Source organism: Lemur catta, chromosome 8 (genome assembly GCF_020740605.2).
Source record: "Lemur catta isolate mLemCat1 chromosome 8, mLemCat1.pri, whole genome shotgun sequence".
In the NCBI taxonomy this organism is placed as follows: domain Eukaryota; kingdom Metazoa; phylum Chordata; class Mammalia; order Primates; family Lemuridae; genus Lemur; species Lemur catta.
In genome coordinates this window covers 57,264,539-57,284,616 of record NC_059135.1, presented here as the reverse complement: position 1 = coordinate 57,284,616, position 20,078 = coordinate 57,264,539, and the positions used below count along the sequence as shown (strand labels likewise).

The following is a 20,078-nucleotide window of genomic DNA, read 5'->3' as shown; positions in this document are numbered from 1 at the left end:
CAGGTCACAGACACAAAGTTGGCAGTTAGACAATGGAAGGCATATAATACCATGAAACCAGATGAGATCATCAAAGGAGTAAGTAAGTACAGAAAAAAGAAGAGATCTAACAAAAGAGTTCTTGGACACATCAAGATTTACAGACCAGAGAGAAGAGGAAGAACCAACAAAAAAGAACAAGTAAGGTGGGAAGATCAAGAGAGGGTGGAGTCCTAAAAACAAAGTGAAATATTATATCTTATCGTGGAGAAGGGGATTGTCGACTGTGCCCAGTGCTGCTGATGATACATCATGCAAGATGAGGACTGAGAATTAACCTCGGATTTAGGAACATGGCAGTCCTTCTCAGACCACGTGTCCTCTGCCCTCCCCCCACGCCTCCCTATACACCTGCCATCCCATCTGCCAGGTGTGTGTTCTCCCCAATATGGCTTTGAAAAGAACCATGGAGTGAAGAGGTCAAAAGTCTGATTCCGGTAGGTTCAAGGGGCAGTGATAAGAAAGGAATTGCCCGGGGCTACGCTTTTGATCAGTTTAGCTGTAAGGGGAAGGACAGAAGTAGCTGTAACAAGAGGTGGGGTAGCAAGAGGGCTTTTTAAAGATGGGGAAAATAAAATCATATTCGTATGATGGTGGGACACACCCAGTAAAGAGGGAAACAGATGATAAGGGAGGGGGTAGAAATTTGCTGGGATAAGTTAGAGGGAACGGGATCAAACAAATCTTACCTGTTTGTCAAGTAATCAACAATTAAAATATAAAACATCTGCTGATCTGATCCAGGGAAAATCAAATTTAAAAAATGGTATTTTCTTCCAGAAGACACGAGAACCACCATCATTATCACCATCATTTAAAATTACCTGGATCTACTTTTTCAAGGATGAAGATGTAAGATAAATTGTATATAGAGTGTCAGGGTTAAGGCCCAGACTTGGAGTCAACAAAACCCAAGTTCAAGGACCACTACAAGTTGCAATATTACAGACACTTCTTACAACCTGTTTTCAGTCCATAAAATGGTGATTAAAAACAACCTGTCCTCCCCATCTTACAGAATTGATGGGATGATCAAATGAAATATGCAAATTTTGCCTGTAAACTCTTAGGTGTGATGTCCACGTAAGGCATTTTTAAGTGCTACTATATAAAAAAGAGTTACACATGCCTGTTCTTATTCCAATACTCTACACATAGGAATGCTTTAGCATTAAGAAGGGGAAAAAAGCAAGTTGAAGATTTCTTAGAAAAGTAATTAAGATATAGAAAAATAGAAGCCTTATGGTTATATGCCATATTTAAAACACACTCAATAAGTTATACATGACCTCTATGTCTTAATTTCCTCCTTTTAAAAATTCAACAACAAAAAATCCCTTTAGCTGAGATTCAGTTGAGCCTGGGCCAAAAAAAAGTAGTACACTAAATTTGACTGCAGGCCTCAAGCAAGACCATGCTTTTAAAAAGATGTTACCTAATGCCCTTCCATGAATCTTTTACTTTCCGTGTTCCAACCACCTGCCAGGATCAACTCAAATCAAAAGATGGATTTGATCCTTGACTTCATGCCCAATAGAAGACATTACCAAGTATTTAAAAGAAGTTTTTAAATTATTATTTTCACTTTAGTGATTAATTTTTAACTCTGGCTGCTTAGTATATGGACCACAGCTCTCTTTAAGGAAATTATATCCTGATCTAGCCACTAACTGTTCTCCTTATTTCTTTGGGTAACTAAGACACAAAGGTGTGTATTTATTTTTCTAACAAGAATGAGAGCATTCACCTTTATCAAAGAATTTGTAGGTTAACATGAAGAACTCTGAAATTTAAAGTAGACAACAAACTTGAATTGACCTTTTTCTCAGCCTCCCCCTCATATTTGATCAGAAAATTTAGGTGAAAGATCAGCTGGCCATGAGATCTCACAAGATTGTAAAGGAAAGTGTGAAACACAATATCTATAAGGAAATGTACACACACAGACAAATAAATGTATGCAGGATGTATGTCACTTTCCTTTAAAATATATCTATATCTCCTCATATATGCACCACTTGGCAAAGTAATTAGAGCTTTCTTGTGAAATCAAGGTGTACGCTTCATGTATAATTAATAAAGAAGCTTAAATTTTTTCTAATTATAAAGATATCTTTGTATTTATGATATATCATTTGTATATAAATATTAGTGTTTCTTTATTCATAATTATAATCTCCCACTAAAAACCCAGTTATTCTCATTTAAATAAAATTCACTTTATAATAATCTACATTACAGAGTTTCTAGGAACAAATTATTCTGATAGGTATGTACATCTACCTTAAACTCTCTTGTAGTCACATACTTCAGCATTATTAGGAAAGGACTTATTTTAAATAAGTGATTTTTAAAATTAAAACACATCATTTGGGGGACCATGTCATTTCAATTATCAGTTTTGATTTCAATATTTTTGAAGAAAGTGCTACCATAATATACATTCCCCTAATTAATGTTAGTATTATAGTTAACAATATAATTAATATATCATGAGTAACAATACTATGTTAACTAATCTTGATAACTTAGGGTCTTATGAATAACTTATGAATAAACAATAAACAGTAGTGGAACCAAAGTTACATCTTTGTAAACTCAATTTGCTGAGGAGCATGGAGCTATTCATCCTCCCCTACGTAGAACCAGGCTACACATTTTCTTAGATAACCCTGTCTGCCTCTTAGAGCTTTTCTGCCTCCTTTGCCTTGTAAGGTGGTCCACCAATCCTGGCGTGGTCCTACCAGCATGCCTGTGTCCAGCAGGCTCCTCTATCTCCGTGCAGCTATCTTCTGATTCTAAAAGTGGCAGAAAGACCCATGGTTTCAAAGTGAAGTGGCACTGTCACAACCCAGCTGCATGGCTCTGGGTAAACCACTGAACCACATTAGGAATATGTTTCTTTATCTATGTAATGAAAGCACTGGCCTAAATGGTCTTTAAGGTCCTATCTAACCTTAAGATTTTATAATGAATATTGCCGAGGACTGAGAAAACTAACATCTAAGTTTATTAAAATAGTGTCCAAAGAAAGAATAGAGAAACTCTGAGAAAAGCCCTCAGAGGTTCCTGTACTTTGGTGCACAGAACTTACACCCTCTTATTCTTGCTACATCATGGGCTTTGGGGTCTTACTTCTGGGTAGTCATATTTCCAATAAGTGCGGCTACTCATTTGATAAATCATATCTAGACAAATGGGACAGAATTACATTTAGAGCTTTTAAAAAAAGAAAATTAAATATGATTCTAAATATACTTCTATAAATTCAAGAAGAATTTCTCAAAAATTCATAGAGTGAATTATTCCTTAGTGCAAACTTTTGCTTCCAAACACATTTCCATTTGATATACCAATAAAATGACACTGCATACTGAAAAACAATTTACCTATAACTACATCATGTCCATCAACCAAGCCAGCAGAGAAGAGCTCCTGAGATACACCATCTGCTGTATCTGTCCAAATGTGAAATGAATATGTATTAGTAACGATAAAATAAAAATCAACAATCCAGTACAATGTAAAATATATATTTTTCATTTACTAAAATCACTCACATGAGTTTTAATTCAACAATTCAGATTCTATCAGGAGAAAAAAAATCAGAAGCAACTTGAAATACATTTTGCTATGTGCAGTTTGCATCTTGCTATTTATCCAACAGAATTTATACAAAATTATTTTTCATTTTTGGTGAACTAAAAAACTTTTGCCCTCTGGCTACGATCTGAATTAATCCCCAAGAATACCTCTAGAAGTTATAACTGTTCCCTATGACACAGCTTTTCTTTCTTACCAAGGTTAATTCCTGCTATCATCAATCCTTTTCTATCTTTAGTAGCTACTGAGTCAGAATTTATGGCAAAGGTTGAATGGGTAGCATCAGATACAACCTTATATTTTGTATAAACAGGCTATGAGCTTGTTGGACTATTAAGATGAGCTATTAAAATTTATGCTATTAAGAAACTCCTTTAACATGACATTGATCATTTGATAGCAACAGATTCATTCTCTTAGAAAATGTGGTTGAATAAAATAATGTAGTTTCTCAATGAAAAGTGACAGGAGTTAGCAATCACATAAAGATGGGGCCGAACAGGCTGTGGCAAGTGAATATAGCTGAAATTGCTTAATTGAAAGGTTACGAATGAACAGGATAACACTGTTATCTTCTATCTGAAGACTTTGTAAAGAGAAATTGATAAATTGCAATGTGCTCAAAAGAACCATTATAAGCCCCTATGTTTTTACAAGGGAGATGACTTGGTCCCCACGATCTTCTGATATTCTCACAAATATCCAGAACTGTAGCTTGATAAGAAGAAACTGGCTCAGCAGGCCATAACAATCTAGAGGAAGTTTGAAGTTAGGGAGCGCCTGAAAGTAGCTGCTAAATCAAACAAGTATCTACACTGTGTTACAGTCTGTCATGCCAAAAGCTTCGCTAAACTTAAACTGGGTTTCCTTACTTCATCTGTGCTTTAGATGTGGTGACTATGTAAGTGAGCTCGTGCGTGTGTGTGGACGTGTGTGCAAATATGTGTGCGTGTGTAAGTGCATGCACACATGAGCGTCTGCTGAAGGTACATTTGTCTTTCAATGATTGTTGGGCTTTAAAGCGATTAGCCCAGTGTCTGATACATAGTAAGTACTCAGTAAATGGTAACTATGATGACAATGCCATAGCCAAACATCACTGGAAACACACCTTATGCTCTTGTGCACTTCTCTCCCTTTTATACATGGCCTAATTTCCCAAATCTCCAATAAAAATGTGAGACACAATGTATATTCTTGTCACTTCCAGAGAAACTGCAGTATTCTATCATTTTATCCATTTCATAATGAAATCATAATGAAATGGAATAAAATAAAGTAAATGGCAAAGAACTATATGGGAATCTTACTAAGCTATGAAAGTACATATAAGGTGAGCTTGTTTTGAGTCTTGTCTTTTTTGCTAGCAGTACAAAAAATATCTTATAAAGCCTCTTCATGATAAAATGATCCTATAATCGTGGAACCCAGGGTAGCATAATGAAAGGCTCTACTCTGAATATGATTCAGCTTGTTCAAGCTGCTAGTACATTCAGCCTCAGAGCCTCCATCTTCCTGGATACCACCGAAATCTTCAGGAAAAGAAGCATAATGAATTTGAGTGCTTAGTACCTAGTAGGCACTTGGCATACAGTGGACAGTCATCATATTTCTGTTGGTTATCTGTTAAAGCATTTGAATGTGTTACCACCATTTCTAAAGTAACTGTAAGATCTTGCACATGTGTATGGAGCTACAATCCCGGAACACAGTTGAGAATGGAATAATCAAACAAAGCCATGTTGAGGGACAGCACTAAAACAGTATCAAAGTAACTGACATTCCCAAATGATTAAAGTATATATACAGCATGTCCCACTATTTTCGGGACGTCTGGACACCAGATGAGTCACATCAAAACGGCAAACAGGTAATGGTGACTGGCCCAAATGGGCGATATTCCATATCTCTGTGTGTGCCATTAGGCAGTGGTTTTGTATACATATAAGAAAGTTATCAGTAATAACGAAATGTGAAATAATTGTTATTTCATGTTTCACTCATAATATATTTTTCCTTAAGCTTTTTAACATTTCTGATGTCTAAACAGGTTAAATGATCATGTGTTAATGTACAGCTTCCAGAGCACATAGCAACGCATTAAACAAAATGGGCTTATCCTCAAATGAGGACAGAGAATATGTCATGGTTTATATATTTTATATCATATATACTTATTTGCACGTATATATAGCACAAACACGTGATGTGCATGCACAGATTTACTGCAACAATGTTTGAAATACAAACGGCACCAGTAATCACAGAGGTGCAGTGATATGCACACAGTGCTTCTGCTAATGGCAGGCCTGTGCTCAGCTGCTAGGTAAAAGCCGGCTGTCATCAGGAAGACAATGCTATGGGTTCTGTCTGGGCAACAAAAGCAGGGACTGTGCATCTAACCGTGGCAAATGAGGTTGCCAAAGCCAGTGCAAATGGCCCGGTCAGTAATGCTGATGGGGCCATCTTAACCACAGAAATCCTTAATTCAGAAATTCATTTCTTTGTTACCTCTTAAAATTAAAATTGATTTTCATTGTCATAGTCAATTTTAAAGAATCAGATGAAAAGAAACAACCTTAAAATAAGAATCTGTTATTTCTACTGACTGTACTTGAAACATTTATCATATAATTACCAGATTTTTATCACAGCATGGCCTGGTCAGTATTTTTATATTGTGACAAAATAGACAGCTTTTTGATAACACTAACCAGTGCTGTAGAGTTTCATAGAGCAATTCTCAACTATTAAAGATGGGTAGCGCTGGAGAGAAAGATCAGTTAGCAAATTCATTAGGGCCTTATGTACATTTATTTTGTAAAAAAAGTGCTTCATATTTTAGTATAATTCAAATATACCAGAAATCATTAAACCTCTGTATTTACAGAGGACTAGCGATCAGGAACCAGGGAGTCTACGACCACATATGGCTCAGGTACGTATTTTGTTTGGCTGGCAGCATTTAAAAAAAACAAAAACTGAACATAAATGCATTTAGACAGGATTCTCTGGTTTCCTGAAGTGCCCACCATTCACTTTGGTTCCTGTGGGTGTTTGGCTCTGTGTCTTCCTGCAGGTGACGGCAGCAGGGGGATCAAGGCAGTTCACTCACTGACCAGCTATAAAGCTAAAAAATTCTTTTACTTCAGGGTTTTCAAGATTTTAACAAATACAATTTATTTAATCAAGTTACAACTTATGTGCAGCCCTAAGACATAAAATAAACACAGAGTGGTATTAGCTTACATATATTAATACATTCTAATGTATGAGACTAATGTGCTTTAGAAAGGTATTCAGTATAGACATTGAGGAAAACGTTTTCATGCATATAAAAATGTGAAACCAGAGGTCAGGGAAAACAGTTACAGTCTTAGAATTAGCATCTGACTTTTTTACTTCTCTAGGCTATTTTGGTTATAAACTAAATAGTGCAAATGGTAATTTTTTTAACAACCATCCTGTGATCTCTGGAGACTGTTCATGTATGTTATTTATCCACTAATTAACCAAGATTACTGGAGGTTCTCCTGCATGCCAGGTTCTCTGCCAGGCGTAAGAGATGACAAAAAAATCATATGTGGTCCTATGGCTTCCAGGCATCCAGAAGCTGAAGGAACAATCAGCGTAGCCTTTGCGCAGTGGTAATAACTGTGTAAAGTGCTCAAATTGCATTTAGCTGCAAGACTGGCATTTTTCCTACCAAGCTTACCTGGGTGCCTGCAGCAAATAAATAGAGGCTGCAAACAGTCCCCAAGAGAGGCTTCGTGTAACTTGAACTAAGAATAGAGCCAAAGTAAAAAAAAAAAACAAAAAAACTTTTTATATGGTACCATGGTTTACTGCACAACTCTGATCAAGACTGCTGTATGTTTCTCATTACGCTCATCATAATTTCCTTTAAGGCCTGCATATCAGTATTTATTTCATGGCTGAGCTAATATATCTAATTTATATGCGTATATATACTGTGCAGCATGTGTCATTGGGATTCACGTAGTCAGCAGTGGTTTGGTTCTGAATCCTTACAATCATCAAAAGTCCTTCCTTCCTTCCTTCCATCTCTCCCTCCTTTCTTCCTTCCTTTGCTTTTAGACAAAGCAGTTTTGAATAGCAAATTATAACCACATGCTTGTAATCAATTTCTCAAATGCTCCTTGTGGTAATAAAATAATAATTTCAATTAAAACTTACCTCTTCCTGGAGTAAACTCAAATCGTATATCATTAAGTTCCTTTCTGGAGTTTCTGAAATACATAACATGTAGCACATTAAATTCTAGGGAAGCAAGTTTAATCAAACTAAACGTATTCCAAGTTTTACAAGATGCTGCTAACATGTAGATAGCATTGTATAGTTTTGAGTTACCTCCAAATATTTCCTCAACTAGAAGAGATAGTTATGACAATAATAAATGAAGAGATTTGCTTAGTTTATGGAATTTACCCTGTATAAACATGCTTCTATCACAATCCAAAACCAAAATGTTTGTTTTGTAAAATCTGCATGAAATAGGAAATCTTAAATATAATTTCATAATTAAAAATTTCAGAAGTCTTTAAATGATATCCAATGTATTTTCCAATTTTCTCTGGGAAAATAGTATTTTATTAAATTATTTTTAAAAGTGAAACAAACAGGGAAGATGGTATCAGCAACAGAGTTTAACAGAGCATTACACATTAAATTATGCAACAAAATGCCCAGAATAAGGTGTACATTTTGTAGTTAAAAATTTTATGTAAATATAGGGGACCTATGAATGTTGCAAAATTGCCCCCTGAATACATAAAAGTTTATTTAAGTAAACCTAAAATGCTTACTTAAAACTGTAAAATATATACATCTATGCAATTAAAAATTAAATGACACTGGGGAGATATGAAACATAATATCTAAGACACAAGCTTTCCATTCAAATTAATTTTAAGAAACAGTGATATAGGGCAGTGAGCTATAATTAGAATGGTTTTAAATTCTCGTAAGAACACTAAAATATTATAGGTACTGTCAACAGATGCTAGAATTAAAGTTAATAAAAACACCTTAAGAAACTGCAGCAGGAAACATGAACTAGAAATTTCCACAAGAACTCAACTATTAGCTCTGCCACAGAGAGGGCTCAAGACAGAGACAACCTGAACATCTTCCTCCTCCTGTGGTGCCATGAAAATTGGAGCAGATCCTGTTAGTCTTCCCGTTTTACTACTCTACAGCTCTGTGTAACGCCTCCTGGTCTCTGTTAACAGTGCCCGCACCATGATGAAGCTGGTCTCTGGACCCTCTTTGGTCCATAGCCTCATCTTGGCTCTTTGTGTCCTAACATACACTACCGCACTAAGTGCAAGGAGGCCCTGAGAGATGCAGAGGCATGGTACCCACGGAGAGAGAGCCCTTCCCCTCAGTGCCTAGAAAACAGCCCAAGTTCAACACTTTTGCATAAGTGACACGGGGAGAAGTAACGGGCCAAGAACTTGAGAGATGCCTAGCCTGTGCCCAGATATGAGAGCCTTGAACCTTGAACTTTGCAGCTCCCCTTAAGTTTCCCCACCTTGACTTTTTATCACTGCTCCTCTCAGGGCTAGAATGGACCAGGGGACTTCAGCAAGAACTATAGCTGTGCTTCTTTAACCTTATGGAAATCTGAAAACTGTGGAAATTGTGGACCCTCACCCTGAAAGTGTGCACACAGTAGTCCTCCTTTATCCAGTTTCACTTTCCAAGGTTTCAGTTACCCCCAGTACAGTATGATGAGTTATTTTGAGAGAGACCACATTCACCTATCTTTTCATTGCAGTATATTGCTATAATCATTCTATTTCATTTAGTTATTGTTGTTAATGTTTTACTGTGCCTAATTTTTAAATTAAACTCGATCAGTGGTATATTATATAGGCAAAAACATAGTGTATACAGGGTTCAGTACTATCTGAGGTTTTAGGCATCCACTGGGGGTCTTGGAATGTGTCCCCCGTGCATAAGGGGGGACTACTGTACACAGCTTACACATGAAATTGTAGATAATTACAGAGTGTTCAGAGATGATCTTGGACCCCAGACTAAAGAACCACGCCCTGGGGTGGAATGTGCCATTGACAATCAGTGCCTGCAACAGAAGGGACTGTCCGTGTGCTGCATTGTTTAAACAGCTTATAGTTTCTTGATAAACTACAAATGTCACCCGACATTTACACAGTGTGTTCATATATATCAACAATTCTCAAACATCTTGGTCTTAGGGCCTGTTTTTATTCTTAAAAAGTACTGAGGATCCCTAAAGAGCTTTTGATTATGTCACTATATCCATCAAAATTTGCTATATTAGAAATTAAAACTGATAAATTTTTTAAATATTAATGTATTCATTGAAAATGACAATAATTAGCCCATCATGTTAATATAAAAATTTTCCTAGGAAAAATTACTTTCCTTTTCCACATAAAAACAAATCAGTGAAAAGAGCACACTGTTTTACATTTTCATAAACCTCTACAAGATCTGCCTTAAGATAGCTAGATTCTTATACTTGCTTCTGCAATCTGCTGCAGTGTCGAATGGCATGTAGCCAGCTGCTGAAAAATTCCACTGAACATGTGTGAAAGAATGAAAGTAAAAAAGGCAAATAATTTCTTAATATTATTATAAAAAATAGTTTTGACCTCATGGGCTCCCTGAAAGGGTCACAAGGACCCCAGGGTCACTGGACCATAATTTTAGTAATACAAATACACAAAAACACATACACACACACGCACACATATAAAATCTCAAATGATTCCAACAATCAACCTTTAAGATAGAGATATGCAAAGAGGTACTACTTGTTTTCCATTTTTTTGACGACTCTGTTCAATGACTTCTCCAAATTTAATGAGTGGCAGAATAAGGACCAACAATTCTATTAATATACTGGAAATACCTAACAGAAATAGAAATGCTCAATTTCTTTTAACTTTTTAGAGAAAATACCATTCCCCAAGGTTTTGCATGTTACCATAAAATGACCAGCAAGTATTGCAAATATTTATCACGTATTTAATAATAAAATGACAGAAGGAGAAAAAAAATAAAAAGGAATTTGATTCAACACTAATTTGTGTCATTGTTCCTCCCCCCTCTTTCTTTTGATCAGTCTCATTTAAATCAGCTTATGCTACCAAGGCCATGGAAAGAGAGGTATAGGAACTGTACCCAGAATACCATCATGCACATCCTGATGCTTTAAATATTAATAACAAAAAAGTAATATCCAACACCCATAATCTCTATCTACATCAACTGTGGCTCGAGTTATGGAGGTTGCATAGTCAAGTCATTCTTTTATGACTCTGAACCTAAAATACTTGCCTTTGAAAAGATCACCGTGATTGATTGTGAGTAGTAGACTTGTCCCATCAAGATGAAATATCGTTGGAAAAATGCCTAATTGGATCTAACTACTGAAGGTCATCCTTTTATAAAGAATTAATCTTTTCAGATTCATACTTAACACCTTTAATTGAAAGTACATTTACTTTAATTGATATGGCACAGAACACTCTGATTTCAGGGAAGCTGAAAATAGGTATGATTTAAGGCCAGAAACCAAGTCAGTGCAACTTTACAGAGGAAATGGTAAAAACTTGAGAGTAACAGTTTCAACACCCAGGCTGCCTTTGATAACCCTTATTAAAAACCTTTTCAATCCTCAAATAAAAACTCTTAAATTTGGTAAGGCACAACCTCTTATTGCTCATTGCAAATGCAAATACCTACAGGGGCTCAGGCAGGAAATTAACTTTTCAAAATAGGTGATACAATGAAATGGTTTAAAAATCAAAAGGTACAATAAGATATTCTGTGAACATTAGGCCTCCCACTCCTGTCACCCAACTATCTGGTTCCCCTCCCAGAGAAAATCAATGTTTCGAGACTTTTGTGCACACGTCCTGAGGTGTTTTATGCATGTACTATTAATAGCAAATATCCATATATAATACAAATAGTAGCATACTATATCCACTGTTCGGTACCTTGCCTTTCTTTTAATTTAATAATATATGTTGGAATTTCTCCATATTAGTTCATAGAGGCCTTTCTCACTCTTTTCTTTACAGCCACATCGTTTTCTGTTACATGCTTATAACCATTTTTAACCAGTTCCCATTCTATGAACAGATTGCTTCCAACCTTTCACTAAATAGTGCTTCAATAAATAACCTTGTTCTTATGTCATTTTGCACATATATAAGCATAAAATAAGTTTATAGAAGTCAATTGCTTGGTCAAAGGATATATGCATTTGCAGTTTGATAGATATCATCAAATTCTCCTTCACTGAAGCTGTACTGATCTATACTCTGACCGGCAATCTGTAAGCAATACTGCAGGTACTCTGAGTAAAGCAGGGTGTGTATTAAAAATCAAGGAGATGTGGGGACTACGCCAGCTGGAAAGTTTCTTCCCCACCTAAAGAGGGCAATGCTACACAGCATCAGCTAGTTGTGGCAAGGCAGGAATTTGGGCTCAATGTGGCTAAATATTCAGATTTTTCAAAGAACCAAGAAATTTGACATTTTATCCCACATTTTAATTGTTGGTACTTACTTTAAACATTTTGACACTAATGTGTGGGCCAGATTCAGTCAATCAGCACTCATTAGTGAGACTGAATATAAAATATAACTTCTGCCGATAGTAACACATGAACCTATTTCTGTGGGCAAAGTTTTCTGAAATGGTAAGACTTCCATGCTCTTTTTAAGGATCTCCTAAAAAGAGTCATATAAATAATACACTGACCCACAGACTAAGGGCATGGGAGAAACTAATCATGGGAAAGAAAATAAGGTCACAGAAACTTAACCAAAAAGAAAATACAATCAATAAACTTACAAACTTGAAACTGATTTTTTTTTTTTTTTTTTACTTTTAGTAACTGCTGTTCAGTTCCAACAAACGTTCTTTTTGCTATGTCCATGCAAAGTGAGAAGTTCAGAGATACAGACTGGAGTGCATAAAGTTTTTCTTATTCTTTCGGTTCATCTTAAGGTCGCTCAAACGGGGCGTTTGGCTACGGGAATGGCAACGAGGAACACGTGAGTGAACACAGAACATTTCCTGGTGGTAGAGGTGCAGAAGGCTGGTGCAATTGTAGTATATATTTTACAGAATGTAGCTTTTATCTGCACCTTTTAATGTACCGTGTCGGGACAATCTGACAGAGTTATTGCTCCTGGAGGGTTCCAAAGCCAAAATGCCAGCTCAGAACTATTTGCATTCTTCAGCTTCACGTGAATGTCTCTTAGGAGCACTCACGCTCTAAGAACCACATGTGATCAAAAAGTTGCAGAAGTCCAAAGACCACTCATTGTCAAAGGGCATCAGAAACAGTCACTGTCATTGGCACTGCATACCCTGCACCACAGGGATGCTCTCAAATGAGGATGACAGCCAGCTATTAAGCTTTGAGGTTGGTACCACCACCCAGGGTCTCTGCAGAGTGTCAGGGATAGTTTTCCAGGGACCCAGGAGCCGCCCCTCCCTCCTTCACAGCATGAGATTTCTCAGACAACAGGCTTGTTCTTCCTTACTTTGATCCAAAATTCCAGGTCAGGGTGCAGCTGTTAGCGTCCAGGGAATTCCCAAGGGACTCCTTACATACTCGATTACTTGTTTGGCCTTCTGTAATCAGTTTCTTTAACTGCAAGAGGGGAAAGTAATAATTCATAGCTGCTGTGGTTTGAATGTTCTCCCCAAAAAGGATGTGTTGGAAACTTAATGTCCAATATAGTCATGTTGGGAGGTGAGGCCTAATGGGAGATGTTTAGGTCACAAGGGCTCCACCCTCATGAACAGACTGATGATGGTTATAAAAGGGCTTGAAGCTGAGACTTCACTCTCTTGTTCTCTCACCCTCTCTTTGCCCTTCCGCCACGGAGTGACACAGGAGGAAAGCCCCTGCCAGATGTGGCTCCTTGACCTTTGACTTCCCAGCCTCCAGAACCAGGAGCGAATACATTTCTGTTCGCTATAAATTACCCAGTCTATGGTATTTTGTTATAGCAGCACAGAATGGACTAAGACAATAGTATTTACTGTCTGCTGGGACATGCTTTGTGTTTTACAAATGTTGTCTCATTCTGTGTTCAAAACAGCCTTTGAAGTCGGGAACACTCTTATTCCCTATTATTTTACAGACAAAGAAACTGGGGCTTAGAAGTGGTAAAGAACATATCCAAAATCACTAAATCTGGAACTTTATAAATGCTACCCCTTATTTTTTCCAGTGCATGTCCCTTCCCCATGGCACCCGCAACCCTCCTGTGAACGTCCCTGGATGCTACTAATGAATGGGGCTCTCCACACCCACACTCACACTCACAATCTGCACAGCAGCTGGTCATTGTCTTACATGAAAATCTGATCGTGTCACTCCTGTGCTTAAAAATTCCATTTTCTTCCCCTTATTCCTAAAATTCAAAATCCTTTGCACAACCTTGCAAGCCCCGGCTCTTGCCTGTCTCCCACCCCCATCTTCCCCACTCTCTCCAATTCACACATTGCCAGCTCCCTCAGCCCCTCAAACACATGGAGCTCCTGCTGCCTGCAGCATCTTGAGGGAGCCAGCTTCTCCCCTTGGGCTTGAAAGTTTCCTGTCATGCTCATGCTCCCTCCCCAACTGAATCGAATCATGCTCTGGGGCCTGGCGGAGTCTGTTTTGGGAAGCTGGGACAGGAGAGTGAACCCCTAGCCTCCAGTTCCACACTTTGCATGCTCCATTTTGCACACATGGAACCATATGGTTATTGCTTTAATGTCTAGCTCACACACTAGATAATAAGTTCCAAATCCTACCCCCATCTTGCCTTGTTCACTATTCTTCCCCTTAGCACCCAGCACAGTGCTGAGGGGCTGCACAGACAGTATTTGTTGAATGAATGCAGAGTTCACGAGTCTGCCTTTTATGAAGTGCCTCTCCGTTGGCTTCTGTGACGCCACCTTCTTCTGGTCTTCCCCAGTTTCCTGGCCGCCCTTTCTCTGCTGCCCCAACACTGCTCTACCTGTGTGCGCCTGTCCCGACAATGTTGATGTCCATCTTCCACCCTTCGCTTCTCATTCCTGCCCTCAATGATTAATTCCAAACCCATAACTCAATTTTAGGTACTACCCCAGAGCTAGAAGTTCATCATCAGCTACCTACATGGTACATCTCCATGCAATGTCCAAAAATGACACACAAAAAAACTCAGCATATCCAAAACGGAATGCATCACTTTTCCTCTCACAGTCCTTTCTCCTCCTTTGCCCTGTAGGACAGTAAATGGTGGTGACAGCCAACTCCAAGACCTGTGTGTTACACCTCCGTAACAATTCTCATCATCCATTTCTCTAAAACTTCACTGCTACTGACCAAGGTTAGGTCATCATGATCTGCCACAGAGGAGAATACATGATTTAATGAACACAGAATACTTCACACATACTCACACACACATACAAGCATACATTGCTATTGCTAAGACTAAAGATATACAACAAAAGGAAAATGGGTCATAAAAGATTGAGGGAGCTGGTGCTCAGGGTATAATAATCCTTGGCAGATGAATGTCTAGGCCTGAAAGAAAACTGTTGTACTTAATGAGACATGAAAAAAATGAGGCAATATAAGGATAAGTTGAAGGAACTTACAACGTAAGGCCAGAAGCAAAAGAATCAGGAAGAGAAAGAAACAGCTTCTCGTGGCCAAGGCAATGGCTGCTCTGAAGCAGTGTTCATGCTCATCTCTGGGCTTTCCTAGAGCAGGGTTCGTAAGTCAGTTAACTAGCCCAGATTGGTCATCTGAGACCAATTTGCAGTCCAGCCACTTGCCAGCAATGACATTCCGTAAGCCACTTCACCTCTCTAACATTCAGTTTCTCCTGCAGTAAAAAGGGGAAATAATGCTTTCCTCACAGATTAAATGAGCTGTGTGAGAAACTGTCTGAACTCCCTGGCACTGCTATAAGCTATTATTAGGTCTTAAATTTTGAGGTACACAGAAACAGGTGGGAAAAAGTCATTGCTCCAGTCCTTAAAGAGTTTGCAATCTTCCCAGAGAATGACAGCTGCCATATGCAAACTTCAGGGGAAAACCCAATGTTAATAAGTGCTTAGAAAATAGTAGTAGCGAAGAAAATATCAGACCAATTCAGAGAAAGGTGCATTTCCCCTCTCTTGGCTCTCACTATGATCCATCCTTCACACTCGTGTCAAATTAATCTTCCTCTGAAGTAAAGCTCCAATCACAGAATCATATAATTTTACAACTGAAAGGGGCCTTAGAGGTCACCTAAACCATTTTCCTCATTCCTCAGGTGAAAAAAACTGAAGCCAAAGAGATTAAGTGGCTTGCCTAAGATTATACAGCTAGTTAATTCACTCAATACTCCATAAATTGTTATTGATCACCTACTAGGTGTCAGACCTATGCTAGGAGCCACTAATGGCAGAAATGACACCCAAATCTGGGACTCAGGAATTCTAGACCTTTGTGCTTTATTCTAGCTTGGTGGTTCTCAAGCTGCAGGCAGGGTGAGAGGAGGCTCGATCCCCAGAAGGAAGGCTTTTCTCCCCGTTATATCCCTGCACCCAGTTAAGAATTAGCACACGCAATGAGAGAGGTTACAGATGGGAAGGTGTTCCATAAGATTGTATTCGGCACCAAAGTAAATGTGACAGAATGTTACTATTTTTAAAAATCTGGATGGTAAGTACGTGTGTATTCATTTTATTACTCTTTGCACTTTCCTGTGGATTGAAATGTTTTTTCATAATTTTCAAAAGTATTATATGCTAGAAAAAAGAATCAACCAAATGTGTTCAGGTTAGAGGGTGGGGAAGGTGGGGAAGAGACAACAGCTTTGTTTGCTACCTGTGACTCTGAAGGTTGAGAGCCACTGCTGTACCTATCAACACTGTGTCCCAAAGCCCTGCCTGAAATCAAAGCTCTCCTAGATGTATCTCTCTCCATCTAGCCTGTGCCATATGCTCCAGAGGGGTGAGAATAACAACTGAATCACATATCTGCCCCTCCCCCCCAACCCTTGCTCATGCATTTGACTTGCTGCAAATGTCCCTTGAGTCAATGAGTCTTCTAAGAAGTGAAAATTCCTTTCAGCATTGTACATCCACACACCCAGAAATATACACTTGGCCTAGAAAACATAAGTTGGTAGCATCCGGAATTCTAGTCTACATAAAGCCATGCAGCATCACATAGTCCAAGATCACTGTCAAAAAGATCAGAAAGTCACTCTGTTCCCTTTAACAAAAAAATGAGAAGTGACTGTCACACACATATGTGTACACACACGTGTGCACATGCACGGTTTTCCTCAAAGAAGGTATATTGACATATCTTAAAAGAATTTGGCCTCACACACTGGTTGTCTGCAGCTTTGTCTGCAACTAAAACCTCTGGCTTGGGACTCTGATGATTCTCGCTGGCTGTCTGAGTTTCAGCCTAAAGAACCCCTTAAGATCTGCAGCCTGCAGAGAGTGAACAGGCTGGCTGCATACGATTTGACACAGCTGACAGCTGTCTTAGAGATGCACGTGCAGAGCCTCGCAAACAGACATTTCTGATGCTCAGTACAGTGCTGACACTTATGAATAAGTCACATGCAAAAATATAGTAAATAATAGCCTTTCCTAGCTACAAGAAATGCTTTTCATCTAAAAGTAATCCAAACTAAGTTAAAGTGTTTCTTTTACAAAAGCCACTGCAAAATCTCCATGCCTGCCAGGTGAAGGGCACAGCCGTTTCCTCTCCTCCACCCTCCCCACTCTCCAGCCTAAACATGGTGGATTCTATTTTTCTCTAGTATATAATACTTCCAAAAGTTATGAAAAACTTTTCAACATACAGGAAAGTGCAAATAGTAATTAAAGGAATAAACACGTACCTACTATCCAGAATTTTTAAAATGTAATATTTTGTCATATTAATATTTACTTCAGAGCTGAAAACACAAAATTTTAATAATGTTTCACCTACACAGCACAAAATCAATTGTGTGATGTCCCAGCTGTGTTACTGGGCAGATTATTGTCTAAGGGCTCTGCTTCCTGTCAAGGTTATGGAACTATATTGTCACATGCAGCAAGCAGTCCTCTTCAGCATTCAGAATGTCCGGTGAATGTATCTACTGAACTTATTTTTACCCATGGGGTAAAAGGGAAATAGAGTGATCACATGAAAACCAGATTCATCTGTATGGCTGACAGGAGAAGAAATATGACAGTCTGGTTAAAGTGCACACTGTTTTGTAGCAGGAAAAAATATTAAGCATGCTTATTAGGTAGAGGTCTTTGTAATATGACTCTTTTCTGAAATCAACTGAGATCAAAATAGGACTAACCTTCATTAACATTATCTGTGCCTGAAACTTAGAGTTTGTGGCATTTTACTGCAGATAACTGATAGACTCAATGTTTCCATGATGAATTTCTCTCTTCAATGCATGAGGTTCCCCAGCCAACATACTAAGTCCCATATAATAGAAATGTAAAGGCACCTCTAAGACATAGATTTAGTGTATAACCACTTGGGATCTAGACATCATGTCATGTCATGGTAGATGTGTTTCTACAGACTGACGTGTATGGGGAGGTGAGTGGCACTGCATACATCTGCAACGTTCCAGGATGAGTACATTTTTAAGATAATAGAAGTTTATTTTTTTAAGGCACAAACCATTACAAACTGTAATTATTAGGGACAATTATCATCTTCTTTGCCAATTATTTATTTGGTTTATGTGATTTTTGCAAAAAAAGATGTTAAATCATTACAAAATTAAACCAAATATATAACTGAACATTTAGTTATTAAAAATAACAGAAATTAATTAGAAAGAACAGAAAGACCTATAACCACATACTTGTGATGTCAGTCACTCCAACTGAACACTGGATTTAGCTTCATTTGCTAGCAGCTAAGGCAGAAAAGAGGAACTATTGCATAGTTCAGTTCTTACTTATCAAAAAAGAAACATGCGAGGTAGGTTTTGTTTTCCTTGGCATTAATTTCAAGGAGAAATTTTTTATGGAAGCCCCTTCATAAAGGACACTGAGTAATGCCTTCAATTCTATGTTGTAAAAGACAGAAACTTTTTCCATATAAATGTCTTCAACAATATGGTACAAAAGATGGACATTTTTTCTCCCAGGTGCTGAAGGCACAATATTAAATCTTAACCTGAGTGACGGCATTTCTGCTGGGAACTGAAATAACACAGCCACTGTGCATTGTTTCCTGATGATTTACCTCAATGGAGGGAGCTCAGAGAATCTGGAGAAATGGATGGCCTATATACACGTCTTCCTGAAGCCCCCAAAGTATCCTGTCAAGTGCTACAAAGGGCGATTTCATGGCTGCATTCTCCAAAGAGTATTTGAAGGGGTCTGAAAATCTATGTATCGATTAAACACAGATCTTTCACTTTAGCTACACCATCTGTGGGAAGCAGAGGTAACACTCTGCCATGAACATGTAGGAGACTGACTTATGTCCCCTCCTCTGGGGAGCCAGCGACTAATGACTAAGTGAGGTGGGTTGCAGGGTGTAGAAACTTCCAAAGGAAGCTGTGTGTCTGGCCAAGAACTTGGACACATGCTCAGCTGAATTTCCAAACTTTGTTGTTTCAGAATAGAGATAATTTTTTGCTTAAAAGTTTTAAAGTATTTGTGCTACTAATCAAGTGAATTAGCCATAAGAGAACTTTAGGATAGCCATAACAATATGAAGTGAGCAGACAACAATAAATTCTTTAAACTTTAATCAGGCAATCCCAGAATTAGAAAGGAGCATGCCTTATTTTAATTTTCCTATTCCTGTAATTTTACTATTAATTTATATGTATAATTAAATCCAGGGAAAGCAATATTACATATTAGCACATTAAAAGGGAAAATGATCTATTTCAACTAGGTTTAAAATATCCACCCAACAAAGGAGAAATCTATAAAGGATTAATTAATAAGAAGTGTTAATACCAATGTCCTCCAGGTTAGAAATGTAAGCAGAATCCGCCCTGGCTTTTCCACAGGTGGTACTGTGAGACCATTAAATTTAGTGATGATTGAGATTGAACTAGTATTTCCCCTTTTGATTCATTTCAGATAAATGGCCCATAAGTAAAGGTGCTTACAGTCCAGTAGGGATGATATTTGGGCAAAGCCACTATAAATTCTCAAGTTGGACCTTTCTGAAATTACTTCAGCAAATGGTTATTTACAAAATATACAGTTGCACAGAAAATAACCTTGTTACCCGGCATTTGGTAGGTTGTTGATGTATACCAGAAGGAAACAGACGTATGTGAGAGACATCAGGCCACACTCATCAGGAGGCTGGATTAGGACAGGACTTTTATTCGGAATAATGTCAAAACAAAATTTTAAAAAATCCA

At 38.0% G+C, this 20,078-nt stretch overlaps 1 protein-coding gene across 2 annotated transcripts in view; it reads right to left on the bottom strand.

Annotated features, from left to right (window-relative positions):
- Positions 1–20,078, bottom strand: part of STK39 (serine/threonine kinase 39) — a 271,677-nt gene that overhangs the window by 47,561 nt on the left and 204,038 nt on the right. For both annotated transcript variants that reach the window (XM_045559830.1, XM_045559831.1), the window contains exons 15-16: positions 7,840–7,892; positions 3,429–3,497 (exon numbers count right to left, since the gene is read on the bottom strand). In XM_045559830.1, the coding sequence (XP_045415786.1) occupies positions 3,429–3,497; positions 7,840–7,892 (122 nt within the window). The remainder of the gene's footprint in view (positions 1–3,428; positions 3,498–7,839; positions 7,893–20,078) is intronic.